This window comes from Catharus ustulatus, chromosome 14, assembly GCF_009819885.2.
Source record: "Catharus ustulatus isolate bCatUst1 chromosome 14, bCatUst1.pri.v2, whole genome shotgun sequence".
NCBI lineage: Eukaryota > Metazoa > Chordata > Aves > Passeriformes > Turdidae > Catharus > Catharus ustulatus.
Window position 1 is genome coordinate 8,481,437 of NC_046234.1, and position 19,708 is coordinate 8,501,144.

The window sequence follows — 19,708 nt, forward strand, 5'->3', positions numbered from 1 at the left end:
ATGGGCTTTGCTTTTCATCCTTCCTTTACATATATAAGGTACATGATGGTCTGCAAGCTTCAGAAGAACTATTTAAAAACCCTCTGATCATGCTGTGTTTACCTTGGCTGCCGTGGAAATAAATCAGTTTCCCTATTTCATAATTCACAAAATAGCTGTGACAAGTGCAAAAAAAAAAAAAAAAAAGCAAAAAAAAAAGCCAACTTAGAATCACAGAAAGGGTCTCCAAAGTTGTACCTGCAATAACTGTAATGGGCATAGAAATCTGATGTTTAAGTGCCTCCAAGCAGAACCTGAAATAACTTGTGACTAGTTAGGGTGCATCTGGTTTGGGCAGCTGCATCTGAGATCCTCTAGGAACATTAACCAGGTTCATGTTTGGCTAACCAAATCTAACTTAGAAATCTTGCCATCAAGGGAATACTGTTCCACTAGGTATGTAAATTGGGAATATACTCAATGAACTAAAAGTAACTAAATGCCAAGGAATGACATCATCTGTCTGGAGCTATTTGGATGGCAGGTGTGGCATTGAGCATTACCTTGAATTTTGGACAGTTGCCTTGCTTAACCTGAGCCAACAGCAAAACTCTGCACCAGCACATTATATTGCAAATGCCAGCGTTTTGAATCACTTTTGTTCATTTAAGGTAACATTTGTTTACACAAGTGAAAAACCACCTTTGAAATGTGTCAGAAATTAATTTAGAGCACTGAAACCCTCCTAGAACCTTGCTAAGATGGGGTAAGTGGTTTGATAAGACATGCATCTCAAACTCTGTTATCAGTTCACTCTGTTATCAGTTCACATCTTTTGGACAACTCCATTGTATCTCAAACAAACTGTTTACAAGACTAAGAGCTGTGTTTTGGGCAGCCTCTGCCCCTTGCAGTGATTGCATCCCATTTATTCCCTGTGACAACAGTAGTTACATGGGAACTATTTAAACACAATTTACTGACAACCAGGCTCCCTCACATTGGGGAAAAAACCGAGTATTTGCTCAGTTCAAAGTACTGAGCTGTTTATCTACAGTGCATTGCAACTAAAGGAAATTTTGGGCACCTGCTGTTTCCTCGAAGAAAAAAATTGTAAAACAGTAAGAAATAACGTTGATAAACTTGAAGTACTGTACAGATATTCTGAGAATAGGCAGTGAGGCTGGAAGTCAAAGCTGCAAGGAAGCAGGAAAGCTCCAATGTGTCAAAGAGCATCTCTTGGCCTTAGGATACCATCTAGGCAGACCCAAACAGTTTGTTGCACCTAAATGAGGCATACAGATGCTTTTTGCAGTGGGGATGGTTTTTATTCTGCTTGATCCAAGAATACATGCTTGGCCATTAACTAGCTGCTTACTTGGCTGGCAGCTGTGTTGGGAAGGCTGTATCTGAAATTTGTTACTTCCATGGTCTAGCTCACCTCTAGACAGTGACAGCAATCATTATCTTTGCATACAGCTGTACAAATTACAAGGTGAAAAGCAGTACAAGTTCAGAACACATTAGTGAGCACCAACTACTTATGAACTGGCAGTCCAAGAAAAGAGAAAACAACCCACATTCACTCAATTTTAAAATCTCACTGAAGCATTACTAGCACAGCCATTATGGTACATTCCACACCTTAGCTTGTCAACACTAAGCAGGTAGTATAGGCAGGCCCTGGCTGTAAATAGAAATGCTCATATTTTACTAGAATTTGTCTCATCTCTGGTTTTCTGGAGTTTTTTTAATTGTCAGATGGCAAAAATATGTGTACACTAATTCCCCATTCTTGAGAAAATAATGATATGAAAATCTCACACTGTCAGGTGGACCAGTCAGTCTGACTCAATATCTGAAACTGTTCAAACAGCTGCGCTATTTGGTGCATGCCCACACCACCATCAAAATAAAAAAATATGAGCTAGAACTATCATCCATAAGCTTCAGTTATCTGAAGCTGGCATATTGTTCAGTGGTTTGTGTGCTGGTCTGACAGTTAAAAAAAAAAAGGAATATTTACCTTTTCACCTTTTACTCCACTGCAGTCACATTTGGACAAAGACGTACATCCATGGCAAGCCTTTAAAGACATAAAAGGGAAAAATTGTTTTTAATAGGCATAAGACTATATGAAGTATTTAATATTGTCACAAAAAGTTAAAACATTTGTCTGAAATGTAAACCTACAAAGTGTCCTCTAGCCATAATACAAGTGTTCAAAGCTGACACAGTTAACTGAAAGTTCAATCACCTTTAATAATAACTATGTTTGTTTGTAAGTATTTTACAGTTCATTTTAGACTTCCAAATTTATGCTTAAGCAGTACAATGCAATACCTATCGCCAAAAGCACCGGTACCACAAAGGCTCTTTGGCTCATCTCCAGCTGAGAAGAGCCCAGTAATGCTTCCCACCAGTAGATGTCAGGTTTTACACAAGATTTAATCAACCCTGAAGCTTATGAGAACATTTGCAATAGTTACTAGACAAATACTACATCATTAATTCCTCCCCCCTGCAGCTCAGTTACTGAGAAAATACATTTTAAAACCTCTAGATTTCATGTAGCTGCATTCACCCCAGTGCAAAGCATGACAAACCAGTTACAACAGTCTCGAGCATAAGCTGACAGGTGGCTGAGTGACAGTCAGATTTCAAGGGGTTTACAGGAGAGGAATATAGAAGTTTGGTTCACTGAGAAGATCCAAGTTAAGCAACCATTCTACACCACATTTGCTTGGATTGTATTCTTCCACCCCCATTCTAACACGGGATATTCGTTAGAGTCCTGTGTTGATATCAGAGGTTAACAGATGTGTTTACAGAAGTGAGACTTCTAGAAGAAAGCCTTTTTTTGGTAGAATGCTTCTACATAATACAAGCTTCAGACCACTTTGAAGTAAAAAACTATGAGACATATTAGAAGATACACTAGTTGAAACACTTCAGGGTTCAACTTGTTCTGAGAATAGGTGTGGCATTGTATTAAAAATATAGAGCTTATGCTTTAAAAGTTTGAAACGCTGAGCATTTGGGGTCCTCCCCTACAGTAATCGATGTTCCAGAGAACATTATATACCAAGTTTCAATCAAGCAAGGAACCTGTCAGTATGTCAGGTCTGAAACACTTGAATTCTAGCCTTCATTACCACAGAGACATTTAGGGACATGACCCATCCCCTACCTGGCATTAGGAATGTCCTGGCTCTTAACCAAAACATACTACCAAGCATCAGATTGAAAACACAGAAGTAGCTTAATTCACTTGGAGCTACAAAACCCCAGGATCAATTAAAGCATCTTGCAGCAAAAGGCAGAGCTTTGAGATCCAAGCCTAGCAGTGGTGTTACATGACATGACCAGGGTGTCTCTCCTGATCTTCCATGTGGCTTCTGTAACCAGTTTCTTGATGTTATCTATGTGAAAGCTGAAAATTCTTAGTTAACAGGGATTTATTGAGCCATTTCCTAAAACGAAATTGAGCCTTCCTGGCCTGACTTTCAAAGATCAGACTGGAATAATGTGGCCTGACCTCATGGCTGTCCTTGTTTGGAACAGAGTGTTTGGCTAGATGTCCTTCTGATGCCCCTTCAATACCAACTATCCTATTAATTTGATTTCTGATCTCTTTCACTTTTAAAAATGGGTTTTAAAAAAGCAAGTTCTTTGTGAGCTAGTTTTAGGATTAAACTCTTGAACAAAGCTTCGTTTAAAAGGGATTGACCTTAGTTACATGCAGTATTCCCTTCCCTCACAGTACCAACCTGGCTCACTGTGCTGCAGCACTAATTCTGTATTACAAGGATGGAACAGTAAGAGCAACATGGAAAACCTCTGCCTTCAAGAGGTGAGGGAAAAAAATTAACTCTATCAGTACTTATCAAAACCCACCAAAACCTGTGGTAGAACACACAGGCTAAAACAGCACATACACAAAAATCATGATCAAGTTCCTGCACAAAGAGGAGGATTTATTCAGCCTGTGGAACAGAAGACACTCATTTAGTCTTCCTTACAAATTTCACAAAATGTTACTGATAGAAATTTTCTCAGTTTTCAAGTACAAGAGAACTTTTGGGGTGAACAGGGAGAAAGGGAAGTTGAGAGGGAAAAAGATGGTATGAGATTACACAACCCCTTCACGAAACAAGTTAGAAGTGCACAATGGTGTGAAGTTTTCAGACAGTTAAGCTCAGGAGTCTCTGCCCTTTGCTACTGTATGCAGAAAGCTGCTCTGTTAGTGCTCACAACATCTTTAACAGCAATTCAGCATCAAGACCACATGAAACAGAGCTGATTAATAAAACAAATGAAATAATGAGATCATTTGGGATGGAAGGAATCACTTAAAGAAGAGCAGCTCAGGCAGTTTGCACAGGTCCTTGTTCAGACCCATGTTGAATAACTACAGTGTGGAGATCCCACAGGCCCTCAGGACCCAGATCTGCTGTCTGCTTGCCTTCACAGTGAACCTCCTCTCCACAAAATAGCTCACCACAATTCCTTATACTGCAACTTGTACCCATTAAAAGTTCCATACACAAAGTTTCTGAAAAATGTACTTGTCTTCCTTATTTTGTTTGTGTCAAAGTGCTTTGTTTTAATCAATGTAGGGGCTCTTTTTAAACCTGTGACTGTCTTCCAAAGCAATTTATATATTCACACTATTTTATGCTTTGAGTAACTTCTTAATCTACGTAATTAGGCTGTCTTGGAGAGTCGGGAATACTCACTGAATGCTTTTTGACAAATGGTTTTGGATATCCTGTTCAGATGCATTACTTGCAGGAAGGAAACATAGTCTTTCCCAGACAGCAGTGAAGGGAAGCTAAAGGTCTGTAACCAGAAAACTCTTCAAATACCCGCTGTAATCAAACGGTAGTAAATTTTTGGCATAAATCCTGGGAAGATCTATTTACCCACAAGCTTATCAAGAAGTACTCCCCCAGCAGAGTCACTTATCTTCCTGTACAAAAGCTGTGTTTGGCAGACTGTTTTTCTCATTTGCATTAATTTGTATCTGCACCAAATTAAAGTATTCTTAATTAAACAGTCTGAAGTAAAAAAAGCCCTGAGAACCTATATTATCTCAAGACCAATTTATGCCATTTAGAGCTCTTAGTGCTGTACAGCTTAAAAAAATCTGAAGTAAAATATGATAACACAGAGGGGGAAAAAAAAGTTTAATGACCTACTCTGAGTGAAAGCCTTCTTGTTTAGACTTTTTAGTAATCTCAAGGCCATTATTTTTTTAACTTGGCAAGGCAGGCACAAAAATTGCACTACAGGAGATTGCATACTGTGTAACAAGTAAGTACAAGTTTGAAAGCCACTCAGCAGCCACAGGCTAGAGATTTTTGATATCACAGAATCAGTTGTGTATCTCACACGAATGCCAAGAAAATTTAGGCGCCACTCCATACTATGCATAGAAACACTTGGAATTTCACTTGCACGTGGACAGTAAGTTACCTACACTTCAATCATTTAAAGAAAATGGATGCAATGACATTCCAAATGCAGAAAAACCTACATCAAGAGCAAGATTTAGATGGTTACCACGTTAAGTACTTTACCCTTAGAAACAAGTTAACCAGCACTAGTTCTGAAAATTAAGTTTCTCCTTCTGGGTTTCCAAATACGGAAAATTGAATTACTCCAAACCTCAGGGGAACTCCAAGTTACACTCAGCACATGATGCAGTTGGAAAACCAAGCAAGACTCTTGGCTTGCATTATAACTTGTCAGCCAGAAGCCCTCAGTAGCAGCTCAGTTTCCAGCTCTGGCCAATAGACCACATTGTCTTATGTGACAGAAGATAAAAAATATTTGATACAAGAGTGAGTTGTAGCTTGATCATAAGGAGCTGGACACAATCTCCCTATCTATAAAAATACTTCGGTTTTCAACTACACCAAGATAAATGAAGAATCAAAGCAGCTTCTAAGTGTTGGGGTTGAGCAGGATAAAGAGTTCTGCCTAAGGCCGTGGGAAAAATCCCCGTAGTCACAGTGAGTGGAAGTTTGCCTGCATTGCCCCCTGGGAGCTGTTATGCTAATGGTTCTAGCAAGTTCTTTGCCTTCCCTGTTACCACTGGTTAAAAAATGGTGCGGTGTTTTACATATTCGCAATCCCCAGTCTTCACTGGACTCATCCTCAGACTCCATCCCTAACCAGCCTTGTTTAAGTTACTGTTTCACCCTGGCCTCACCCTTTCTGGTGCACCCTATACTGAGATTGCATTTTCCTGTTTGTTGTTTTCTCCTTATTAAAGTTCTTCTGTTTCAGGTCACCAAATTGTGCCCATCTCTCTTCTATTCACTGCCTTTGGACTTTTGCTGGTTCCAAGGTAACACCCAGCAGCAGCATCTGGGCCCAGGCTGTTACATTTAAAAACTCAAGACAAACTGCTTAGATTTGCTCCTTACTGTGTTCCTCTTGCCTCCCTGCTCATGTACCTGTAAAGATGAATGTACTATTACTGCTTTTTTCCTATGCTGTGACTTTCCCAGAGCAAGACACAACCAAAGGCTCTAATTAATCTATTCAAGTTTAGCTAATCCTTTCACTGGATTTTCCTGACAGCTTCTACCCATTGAATCTGTGTGTGGAGAACAAGTTCTTTTCATTAGTATATAAAAGGAGGGATGGTATTGGTTTACTGGTCAAAGGATAATTCTTCCAGAACAAGCTTGGTCTTTTGTGTTTTACATGGACTGAGGAAAACTGCTTTATGCCACCAACAGAACACAGTTTTGTTTGTTTGTTGTTTTTCAGTTTGAAGGGAAAAAAGTACACATTCCTACTCTTGGTTTGTTACAGTCAGCTCAGTGACATGAATAGCCTAAGTCATCCTCAATGTGTTGTGGTTAGAAGCCTGCCTTATGCATTGGGCACATTCCACTCCTCTCTCATCAGGCCCAAAGACCTTGGTTACAAGGCAATTTCAGCATATTCCATTCCCACCCCACCTCCCAGCTGCCACTCACAACAGTATTGGACAAAATATTGCTAAAAACTACCAGGAAGATGAATGCTGTTGCTGGAGTCAACAGTAACTTGAGACTTTGCAAAACTAAGAAGTGAAAAAGAAGTGATTTACCAGTACATACACACAGCTGCAGGGAAACTTAAAAGCTGATCGTGCGCACATAGGGAGGGGTTTTAGGGAGTACCCAAACCCCTACACTAGAGTGCTTTATTAACATATTAGTATTAAAACATACAGGAGTTTAAGAGTAATTTCATACTCTTTCCATAAGCAAGATTACAGAGAGAAGCCAATAATTTCCAAACCTTGACACTTGCAAATTACCAATCAAGACAAGGTGAGGCTTCTTACAAAAGCACGGTAGGTGACTCAGTGAGAGTTCTGACATGGCCCAGTTGCTGACAGATTAATTCTCAATTCAGGTATCAGACAATTGGATAAGAAAAACAAAAGAGACATAAATAGCTTGAACAAATTCTTTATTCTTTCTCCTTATGTATAATTTTATCAGAAATCCTGAATTTCCTGTTTGATAACTCCTCTCATTTCCAGAGGAGCAAAGTGACATTACTGAATCCAGTAATGCAGTTTGTACTAACAGACTGCATGTTTTTCCTGAAAGCTCCATTCTGATAGCAGCAGAAGGTCAAGAAAGAATCAAAAGCCTGACTGTGGACAGTCACTGATTTTAAATGCTGGTGTCATCTGTAACACATTAAGACCCCCCTTAGAGAGTTAAATGATAGAGTTTCAGTGAGGGTTAACTTGCACACACTAACTTCACAAACAGATGTTGTCCTGAAGGGAACCAGACAGTTACTTGACACCACAACATTGCCAGGTCCCTCACTAGGTAAGGATGGTTCCCTCTAGTTGGAAAAGGATGCACAGAAATCATTGAAATAAATTCTACCCAAGTACAAATGGCCAGAATTTTAAAGCAAATTGAAAACTGCAACAGGCACTGATGACAGGAGATTAACTGAACTGTAGAACAATGTGAGTGAAGAGCAGAGAGCAAGCAGTAAAAGCTGGAAAAAAAATGTTAATACACACTCACATCCCACTGTGTAGCAATAGCTGTTTGTGTCTGGTATTTGTATTTTCCCATACTTTTTCCTAATGACTACCTTAGGATTTATTTACTACATATAATGAAGCCTTTGGATTGTTTGGTTTTACTAACCCTTCCATTAACCAGAATAGTCAAAGCAAGAACCATCCACAAAAACCCATTCAAAAGCAATTAATCTCTGAGGGTTTCCATACAGCACACAATCTGTCTCCCCTAACAGCTCTTGAACCTGAGATTTGCAACTCAGGTTTTTCACTGACAAAAATAACAGAAGCACTTCTAGCAGGTTGATGCAGTTATGAGTCCTTTCTCTACCTGCAGGTACGACTGCACAGCCACTCGGGCAATGAATTGCTGTGATTCAAAGATACAATCTCAACTTGAGAGTGGACACATAGAATCTTTATATTTTCCTTTCATTTCCTTCCAAGTGTTTTTAAGAGCTTATAGAGCACTTGTTCCTATTAGTTTTAGATTATCAAGCACCTCAGGTCTCTCCCTTCTGTATTTATGAGCAACATGTGACCAGATGCTCTTCTTAGCAAGGTAATCAAGTAATGAAGTTACTGTAGTACTAAAAAGAAAGCTGAATGAAACATGGAGTTTTGCATTCAGATAGAATCACACCAAACCACAAAGCAATGTTAAAAGAACTGCAGGTACATCAAACCATTCAAATTCTAGTACAGCATCCATCAGCCCCGCCAGGTTTTTACTGCCAAAAGAGAAGGGCCAGAGGGGTTAGAAAAAATTGAAGTGTTAATTAGGCTAAAATTCATAGTTTTGAAGTCTTATAGTCCAGAAAACAATGAGATAGGACTTCCCAATTCACCAAGTCTGACTCTAGACCACATATTTGGTAAAATAAACATATCTGGGAACCCCTACAGTAGCCAAATTAACTCAAATACACACAACTTTATTGAGAAACAGTTTAACAGTGTCTTGTAACTCATGAAAGCTCACTGTGGAAATTGCAGATTTTCAAGCTACTCTCATTCATCATTTAGGGTTAGCAGAAGAGAATTTTCACAGTAGGGGCTGCAATTACCTGTTAGACATCTGTGAAAGATATTCCTAGAAAAAGCTTATACAGAGTGAACAAATCCTGCACCTCTCATAGTTATCCTGTTGCTACACAAGTTCCCTTAATGCTACTAACATCACCCCCTGCGTTCAAACATGACGGCTTACCAGTTGTCAGCATAAGGTCAGCATCGAAAAAAAAGGATAATTCTATCACTTATAAAGATTGACTGTTGTTAGAAATTCACTCTGATTAAAATCAGCCAATTCAATACACAGCAAAGCATCAGTTACAATTGCCTTTGCTCTCAGAGAATAGGTTTAAGTAATCTTCCTGCTGTAACTATGCAAAAGCCACAAACTTAATAATTCATACCTCTATTTATAATGCAAATAAATTCAGCCCTTCAGTTCCAAGCAAAGATTAAGCTTTATTTTGGTGGTGGTCCTGAAGAGTATCCTCATATTCATTAGTTTGCCAAGACCTGTGTAACAAAACACCTGTGCAGTTTTCTAGGTAAGGATTTACTACTCATCCAAGACAATGATTTCACCATTGGTCTTCATCAAGTTGATTTTCCCTTCTCCTACCTGGACAGAAATATAAACAACAAACAAAAGGTTTTGTGGGGATTTGATAAGCAGAGTTAAAGCAGCTATTTGGAGTTGTAATTATGATTTCACATCCATGTTCTTTAGGCTTTAGAAGGAGTAAAAATTTGCAGATAATTTATTACTCATGTAGCTGTGTGAAGTCAGCTATGGCAGCAAAGCCATCACAGGTCTGTAATCCAAAAGGCCATCCTTTTCTCACTAAAATGATGTACTTATGAGCAATAACATTGCTAAAGCAGAACCTGAATTGGAAGCTTATAAAATGCCCTTCTAACGAATTTTTCCCCCTCACTCTACCTAAAGATGTGAAAAGAATAAATATTGTGGTCTAAAACGTAAGAGTCAAGATAGGTTTGCAGAAGTTTTTGACTTCTTTTTTTTAGCTAAGGGAACTTCTGACATGTAATTTCATCTGTTGTACCTCGAAGCACTATCTTTCTTTGAAATCTGTACAATACAAGACCTGTTCAGACTGGCAGAGGAAACTTCTAGTAGTAGTAGTTACAGTTCTGGCCACAGTGAATGAGAACACAAGAGGCAGGTTAAAAACCATTCTCAAACACTTGATGGATAAACAGCCCTTATTTTTCCTCTGAAGGGGTAGCACAATGTGCTTGTTATTTAGATACATGAATAGCTACTAATAATAACAACATGGAACAACTGTAAGAGATCTGCTAAAACTAGTTATTACATCTCTAATGAATGGTCTGATTAAACAGAAAGTTTAAGAATTAATAAATTCTCTTAGAATACAGTTACTACAAATCGGTTGGAAATAATTGGTACTTTAAAAACGCCCTAAAATTATAAGCAAGTAAACCTTGGCATAACTACCTTCAGAATATGCAAAAATTGAAGTTTGTGTTAAAAATATTTTGTGCCACAAGAAATGGACAGAAGCTCTTATCTAAAGAGGATAGAACTTATGCCTGTACCTTATACTAAAACTATATAGAATTGATTGCTTTAAACCGAACTAATTATGGTTCTTTAACATACAGTTTCTCATAAAGGGTATTTTTCACAGAAACTTCTAGTTAAAATAACGGCAATATCTGCAGCAACAGATCTTCCCTTGGACCAGCCTAACTACAGTAATATTTTGGAGTAAAAGACTCTTTACTGAATGGACACCCCAAAACTTGATTAATCTCCAAACTGCAACTATTCACCCATTAAGAACGGGAGGTATCACAACCTGACAATATCTCTGTATCTGACTCCTCAGCCAGAAAAGAAGACAAAGTAGAAGAGCCCAGCTGGGCATCTAACTCTTCCAAAATCCCAGGCTTTACTCCCTTTCTCAATACTTCGTTCTAACAGGGGTATGGCTGACAACTTTTCACTACATGAAGAAACATTAGGCAGAAACTTTAAGTACACTGTTTAAGGAACAGAGTTAGCTCTTCCAACTCACTGCTAGTTCACTCTTACTTTCTACACATACTTCCATCTTCAAAACTGGTTGTTGTTCCTCTGCTTAAGGGGCACTGGCAGCCTTGCACTCAAGTGTAGGTGGAGAAAAGGAAACGGACAGTTCTTAACACTTCTGAAAACACTTAGGTTTCAGTCTAACAACAGAGAATGGGCTTCAGTGCAGTATATTTTACTGGGTGAGACACTTGAAGTAAAATAATCAGATCAAGCTCTGCTGCCCTTCTCACAAACATTTCAAAGCTACAATTGAAGAGACCTGAGAAGCCAAGTACTTCTGACCTGATGAACACAGATTTCCAAACAGCTCCACATCAGGCATATGAATTGGCAAAAATTTCCTTTAACAGCAACTTAGAAGTACTGTCTTTATGCTGCCATCCAGAGGCAGCAGCTTACAAAGCATCTATGTTTAGATTTGGCAAGTACACCTCCTGGCAAACAGTGCAAGCTAAGAGCACTAAACCAGAGTGTAAACTACCAGGTGGCCTTCTCAACCCACTCCATCTCCACATTAATGGACTGACTGATGCCAACACACCACATTAATTTCCTTTTCAGCAAGCATTGCAGCTGCAGCAACCTCTAAATATACAGCATATCTAGAGAAACATCCTAAACAAAGTAACTCTGCTTGGCTTTGCAATTTGGGAACAGATTAATTTTATACCACCTCTGTAGGTAATCTACACCTCACTACTGCTCATTTCAGTTCTAAAGGCAGAACTCTGAATGCAAGCCATCTTCTAACTTCTATACAGACCGTAAGTGAACCCCTAAACAAGTACTCAGCAAATTAGAGGAATGGTTAGTTTTAAGCATGCCTCCATCTTTGCCTGCACAGCTACACATCTGTGCAAATCACAGCATCCCTGAGACACCCCCATGGAGCACCTGGCAGTCAGTCAGTGGCAGGATACAGTAAGCCACTTGACTTTTCAGGAAGTCTCAGTTTTACTTTTATTTTACACACAAGTCTCTAATCACTAGCCTCTTGGGGCTTCCTGATTTTTTCCAGCTGCAAATAAGAAGTGTCATATGGTACTCATTACAGGTTAAGATTTACTAGTCATTTAGGACCTTTCCCATGTGACAGGTGTTAGATGTTGCCACTTCATATAACCACGTCCACATGTGGCACAAACCTAGCCCAAACAGTCAGTTAGGCTTCCAAGTCTCAGATATGGTTGCAAGCCAAGTATTACACACTCATAACACTAGTCATTCTGGCACTCTGTTTTCACTCCTTTCCCAGTAAAAGAAATGGAATTAAGACACAGACTAATTTCCTGGAAAATGCCCTGTTCCTCACCCTCATCCACACAATATGCAATAGAAGAAGTTCAATTCCAGAGTCCTGTTAATAGAAGTCAGACATTTGTCACTGACAACTGCATTTTCAAGTGTCAAGAGCATGAAGCAGACCACACAAGAACAGAAACCCACGTCTTCCTTGGAGACAGGAGAGGCAAAATGGAATAGCATTTCAGATTAATCCAACCCCATTCTGGTCTATTTTGAAACTACTAAGAGCACTAAATTAATACCAAAGATTAAGCAAGTATACCTGCTAAAAAGAATAGAGGCTGTGCAGAGTGATATTGCATTGAGATGTTATCTGAAGAAGTCCACACCCTCTCAACTGCCAGAACAAGACCTAACTCACTTTAAGGCTTGGTGGGTGTCTGGGGGATTTTTTTCGTGGTGGAAGCTATTATCAACTCTATTCTCCTTCAGTTCTTGGACCAAGTATCATAGCTTCAAGGTTTTTCTAGTTTGAGCTGTTTTATCATTTGTTTATGCCCTTGGCAGCAGCGCACCCTGCGTGTGTGCACTTTAACACCTAAAGAGAGCACTACAGGCAACACTTTCTCTGTATTGCTCAATGCTAACGAAGAACTACTCTCCAGCCTCAGGTAATCAAAGTTGAAAAAGTAAGAGCCACTGAAAAGGGCCAAGTTAAACAAGGAAACAGTGGAGACCAAACAATTCTCCTAACCCTGTAAGTCAGAGGCACTTGTAAAAGAATGGAGCATCAGGAACCAATGAGATGGGAGACCCTTTTTTACCCACATGGGCTCAGAAATCCCTAAAGCTGATAGAAGTTGAATGTTTAAGTGAGAGGTCTCAGGTGCCTGCTCAGGAACTCATGCTGAACTTCAGCAGATATGGAGTACCCTCAGTGTCAGCCTCTCTAGCTCATTTACTTAAGCACTGCTTATGTGCTATGGCAATAGCTCAGGGCTCCTTAGAGCATCTGCACCTTAGGTGAGGTACTTCTGTAAAAAATGCACCCTCCTATGAAAGACTGACCTTATAGTGAATGGAGAATCACAATAGTAATTTCCCAGACTATCTCATGGGGATAAAAAGCAAAAGGCATCTCAATGCATGCTATTGCCTTTAAAATGCTGTAAGACAGCCCCAGGCTAGTGCTAATAGAATGTTCTATTTAGCACATGCAGATCTTGGAATTTGATTAGAGGGAAAAGATTGCACTCCCTCACACCAGAGAATTTACATCTATAAATGACATTATCCTGAGAATCTTTACATTTGGATTGCACTGATCATCACTAAACAGAAAGCAAGCCTAGGGAATTAAGTTGGGCTTCTCAGAAACTTGCTACATTAAAAAATTTGAACCCATGCAAGGAAGTAGCTAAAAGGGCCATAGATTAGATCTTTAAACAGAACATTAAAAAACCAACAAAGCTTTTAAGCATTAACTTGTATCAATTACAGGACAGGCAAGAGATATCTGATCAGTGCTAGAAAAGGAGGCTGCAGAGGGAAAGTTACTTGATAATTTTGTTTCAAGGGGAAGCAAAAGGGGAGAGAGGAAATTCAGTAGCAGCACTGAGATCCTCCTTACTTTGACACTTTTAAATTAACGTTGTTGCTTTTGTCAGCAATTGATTTTATTCCCAGTTACATTCTGGAGGCTCCTCAGTAGCAAGCAGACAATATGTAACCTAAAGTTACTGCACTGTCCTTGTAGTGATTCTCTGACCAGGTTCAAGGATGTCAGTGAACTGTGCTCCTTACAGCATGGCACCAAAACACTGTCAGTTTAAAAGAGAGGGGGGTAGGCAAGGAGAGAGCACATGTGGTTCCAACACCCTAACACAATAATTAAAGTGAGGACATCCATTCATAAGAAATAGCCCTCAAGTATTATTAAAACTAGAGACGCAGTTCAGGCTGAAGCTTGGCAGGAGTAAGAAACAGCCCCTGGCATTTGTACCCATTCCAAAACAAAGTCACTTTCTCTAAGGAAAAGTATTCCCTCAGGCACTCCATTTTAGGGACTATACCAACTTCCACAAGTGTTATTTGGAGCCAAACATACGCCAAGAAAGTAACCTGCTTCGAGTTTGTGATACATGCTCTGCATCCTGCAGTAATCAGCAAGTTAGCTGCAAATACTGAATTAGGAGCTTCCCCACCAAGTCTTAACACTATTCCTTCAGCAAGCGAGGTTTGGAATAGAAGATAGTGTTTCAATGTCCTTTTAGACTGCAACTATTTGAACAACAAATGGAAATTCCAAGTCAGCTCTATTCTGAGCAAGAGGTCACCAGATCTAGACTCTAGAACAGCAGGATTATGCTTCCATCCTAAGTTTTAGTATGAACCTGTGATAAATTAGTTTGGAACACCACCACTTTTTAATTTTGTTATATACATCTAAGTACAATTTTTCAGAATGTTAAATCCAGCAATACTTTTGTGGTGGGTGCCAGGTGCCCACCAAATTGCACTATTACTCCTCAACTGGACAGGAAAGAGCAAATATAACAAAACGCTCCTGGGCCAAGACAAGGGCATGGAGAGATCATTCAGCAATTAACTTCACAAGCAAATCAGACTGAGGGGATTAAATTTTACTGCAAATCAAAAGTCTGTGTAGGGTAATGAGAAATAAATAAGAAAACCAATACCTTGCTCCTGCCTTAGTTCTTCCCAGGTTTAACTCCACTCTCGGTTTCTCCACTCCCACCCCCCAGCAGCACAGGAGCATTGTGAATGAGGGTTCTGGTCAGATCCTTACACATCATCTCTTCATTATCATTTTCTAATGATTTCATTCAGAAAATTAATCTTTACACTTTAAATATCAGCCTTCTGTATTGGTTCTTTTAGCAACTGATGATTATGCTCCTGAACATCACCAAAAAGCCTAAGGGTGTTCTTATTGTTTAGCAATTTTCTACAAAAATTATCAGCATATTCAGAGTCGCAGGGTGAGTTGGAAGGGACCTCAAGAATCAAAGTCCAACTCTTGGCCCTGCTTAGCACCCTCCCCAAGAGTCACACCATGTGTTCTTTTCTTACTTACTCCTTTCTGTTATCAAGAAAAAAGTAGTTACTGAATAGCTTACACTAAAATTTAGAACAATACATTTCAGATTCATCTGCTTATTATGTTTAAACACACCTGTTTAGCCCAACTGTTTAAAAAGATGGAGAAAAAACTACTGCTAATTCCATTACTATTTCTATAACAGACTGTGTTCTTCCACAATTACTTCTGCAGCGTATCAGCAATCTAAAGTTCTTTAAAGAGGTCTGTTTCATAATTCTGATTTTTGGGTACAGTATGCCAGTGTCCTTAAAACACACATTTCCTGAGCATGACTAGACCTGTCAACAAGCATTCTCTCATTCATGCATAAAGAAGTTTTCTAGGTTCACTTAGGATACAAATATTCATACATTAGACAGACAGAGATATTTTAATGCTTTGTAACTACCACTGCTTTAAGAATTCCAAAGATTCTAGAACAGAAAAGTGACTTTCTGCTGATACAGGAGTGTAATCCATTCTATTGCCAAGAAGTTTCCATTAGCATTCTGGCTCAAAAACTAAATGAAATACTCTTCCTTCAATCAAAATTACAAAACCCCCCACATTTCCACCCATACAAATACCAACTTCTGCATGGATGTTCTCACTGTGTGTCTGGGCAAAGCCTTCTAGCAACTTTCATGGCACTACCTTCCCTATTAAAAAAGGCACTGAATGAATATTGGAAATTAAACTAGCAAAACAAAACATACTCAAGCCAACTTACAGAATTACAGAATGAACTAGGCTGGAAAAGACCTTTAAGATCATCTAGTCCAACCTATGACCTAACCTAACACCACCTCATCGAGTCAACCACTTGACCACATGGCACTGTGCCATATCCAGTCTTTTTTTAAACACCTCCAAGAGACAGTGACTCCACCACCTCCCTGGGCAGACAATTCTATTGCCAAATCATCTTTCAGTGAAGAATTTCTTTCTAATGTCTAACTTAAATTTCCTTTGGTGCATCTTAAGACTGCATTCTCTCAGTTGTTGCCTGGGAGAAGAGACCAACCCCCACATGGCTACAACCACCTTTCAGGAAGTTGTAGAGTGATAAGGTCATCCCTGAGTCTCCTTTTTTCCAGGCTAACTTCCTATCCTCTCTAGATTTTCTCATTATTTTAAATATTTTTAAAAGTTTCTATTTCCTTCTGAATAGCTTTGCCCTTTAAGGTTGAATATACAAGAGAACTGTTCTAACTAATTCAGAATAAGTATTTTCTATTATTAAGCCAACTCTTATTGTCTGGATGACAAGCTAGGAGTTACCTTTCAGAAAAAATGGATTCTGCTGTCTTTCTGTGTGACAGGTTGGTTCTAAGTAAGTTCACTCAAAAAAAATCCACTGCCTTATAAAAAGGATTATTTTTAAAAGATTTTAAAATGGAGTTCATAGGCTCCTTCATCCAAATATTGTTTTCAGTGGCATTTCTTGTCAGGATATCACAATTTCTGGGAGCTGGAGGCTTGTCTAGTCTTGCCTACAAGTCACATTAATTTTCATTGCTTTACGTAAAGTGATTTAATTGTGGGTTTTAATAATTGCTACTTTAATTCAAGGTGTAAAAAGAATGCAGTTCATGGTTCAGGGCGGTCATTTTCTCCTTTCTATTAAATTCCTGGGGGATTTAAGTGCATAAAGAGAAAGGTTTGCTTTTGAAGAATTAATGCTGCGTTTAACAGACAGACTGATGTTAGATAGAAACATATTTACAACTAATTAAATAAAGACTTTCCTAAGGAAGGAAGACAAGCCTTCATTGGCTTGGTGAATTACAAAAAATCAACTATAACTGTGGAATTAATCGTTGCCTAAGCTTGACAGCTTTATGTAGTTAATAACTAATTCTTGTTATATTTTCACACAGAATGAAGGAATTAGAGTGGATAGGAACCAGAATAGATAGAAATAAAGCTATTATGAATATAGTGTAGCCTTTTGACATTTGCAGAGCACTGGAGAAATACAGGCAAGTCAGTATATATAATCACTCCTTATTTCTCTAACTACTTTTAAGTAGTCCTAGATTCAAAGTCACAAGTTTTGCATCACACTGCTTATACGATAATACAAATTAAGTTACTATTTCATACAAATTAAGACTCATCTGGTTAATGACTTGAAACAGCATTCAAAACCCATCACTATTACAAGGGTTCAATCTCTCAGTACAAATGTTGTAGGTTACTTGACTTTAGCACTACAGTTGCCAGATAAAGCCAAAATTTTATACTTTGTATAATAAAGTTCTATATTTTTGTCCAGCCCAGCAACCACATAAAAAGACAGTCAAACAGAAAAATAAGCTAGAAAGGAACATCTGCATAGTTCTGTTTTCTATACAAAAGCATTAAGCTATTGTAACTTCTGTCACTTACAGCAGTAGTTCCTAAAACAAGTTGATTGAAGATTCTCTATGAAGCTTTCTCTGTCTCATGAATGGCACTGAATCTCTGAAATGAAGCCATCCCACTGCAGCTCTGGTTATTTGCCATGGCTCTCAGGTGAGTCTGTGCAGCAAACAGCACCAAGAGCAACCTGCCAAATCTTTATTTCTTCTATCAGAGCCAATAAGGTGATCTTATCTCTTGGAACTATATCTCCAAACACAACAGCAAGAGACACACAACTATTGCAGCAAAGAGATGTCAAGAGATGAAAGTCTTGGTTTCCTACCAGTGGAGCACATCTACAGAATCCAAGGATTTCCTCTGTGCTCACTGTTCCTCCTGGAGAAGGGGTGTCTACCACATCGTGGACCTCTGCAGCCACCAAAGATTGTGCAAGTCTGGTTTCTAAAAGCATCTACATTCTCTGGGAAGCAGTACAGCATAAATATCTTTCCCTACATCAATGGTGTGGTTTAAAATTAAGATTCACCTTGCTAACAACTAAAGCCAGTCCTAGAATAAACGCACTTTCCAATATGTCTAATGCATTTCAGCAGAAAATCCTGACAGACACAGACACTGGTGAAAAGACTTACCTGTGTTCAGGGAGGGAAGTGAATAAGCCTTGGCTTATCTTGAGGAAAGAGGGGGAAAAGAAGGATTTCAGCAGAGCTGCAGCAGCAAAGCTTATCTAGTATGCACTGGAGACATGTTAGGCTAGAATAGGACAGTTCTGCAGGCCTCGCTATACCTCAATAAAAGGAATCATTCTGTAGATAATAAACCAGAACCAAAAGTAAAGCATGCCTTTTACAGTGCTAGGAGAGAGGAGATTAAAATTCAACTCTGACATTTTAATTCTCTGTAGAGATTAGGTAAAAGAAACAAAATACAGATGAGAGACTAAACTATTTCCCTTGCCCTCTAAAGGGAGGGGACAAAGAAATCCAGCAACAGAGCTGCAATAACCAAGAGCCTTCAAGTGAGCTGAAATCCATAGCTTTAAAGCCCCTTTCTTTCCAACTTCTAACACACACTCCTCAAGTAAAAAAATTCCAAACCAAAACTGATAAACATTACCTGTATTGCCACTACAATTTCTCTTCTGTTCCATTATAACAGAATAATATATATACAAACACAAACTTCATAAAACACCTCCACAAAAGTGGAATACAAAATTAAAATTCTGAATGCTATGTGCTGACACCATAAGAGATGATTTCTTAACTAGCTGAAACTAAATTTTTGAAAAACATTTTAATCTGATATCTTCCAATCTGCAATTTAATTTAATGAATTATGATTAACTTTTGATTACTGGATATGAAAATTGTCTTAACAGAAAGTACACCTGATGCCTCCTAGGCATCACACCTAGTAGCACAACTGTTCTTCCACTTCCAGTAATTTCAGACTTTTAGGATAATTCAGACTGGAAGGTGCCTTGGGGTTATTTAGTCCAGTCTCCTACTCAAAACATGGAAAAAGAGAGGCGGGGTTTCATAACTAGGAATCACACATTATCAGTCTTTGAAGCAGACTAAAGATATGTCTACTAATACATTGGTTTGATCATCATGCCTTCTGGAAGAAGGGAGAGTAAAGGATTAACAGGCTTAAGCTACAATGTAAAACTTGTATTACAGCTTTGCAATTATCTATTTGCCTTTCATTCATCCCTCTTAAAATTAAGAGCACATCTTGTAGTCTTTGCTTCTTGCAGCTCCTCCCAAGTTGTTCAAGAAAGACTCAAGCTCTCCAAGAAAGACTAGTCAAGTGGAAAGTAATTTATTTAAAATAAGCAATAGATTTATATTTATAAATA

At 38.7% G+C, this 19,708-nt stretch overlaps 1 protein-coding gene across 4 annotated transcripts in view; it reads right to left on the reverse strand.

The window, feature by feature from the left end:
* Positions 1-19,708, reverse strand: part of COL4A5 (collagen type IV alpha 5 chain) — a 76,383-nt gene that overhangs the window by 51,984 nt on the left and 4,691 nt on the right. For all 4 annotated transcript variants that reach the window (XM_033072113.2, XM_033072111.2, XM_033072112.2 and 1 more), the window contains exon 2: positions 2,006-2,065. In XM_033072113.2, coding sequence (XP_032928004.1) covers positions 2,006-2,065 — 60 coding nt within the window. The remainder of the gene's footprint in view (positions 1-2,005; positions 2,066-19,708) is intronic.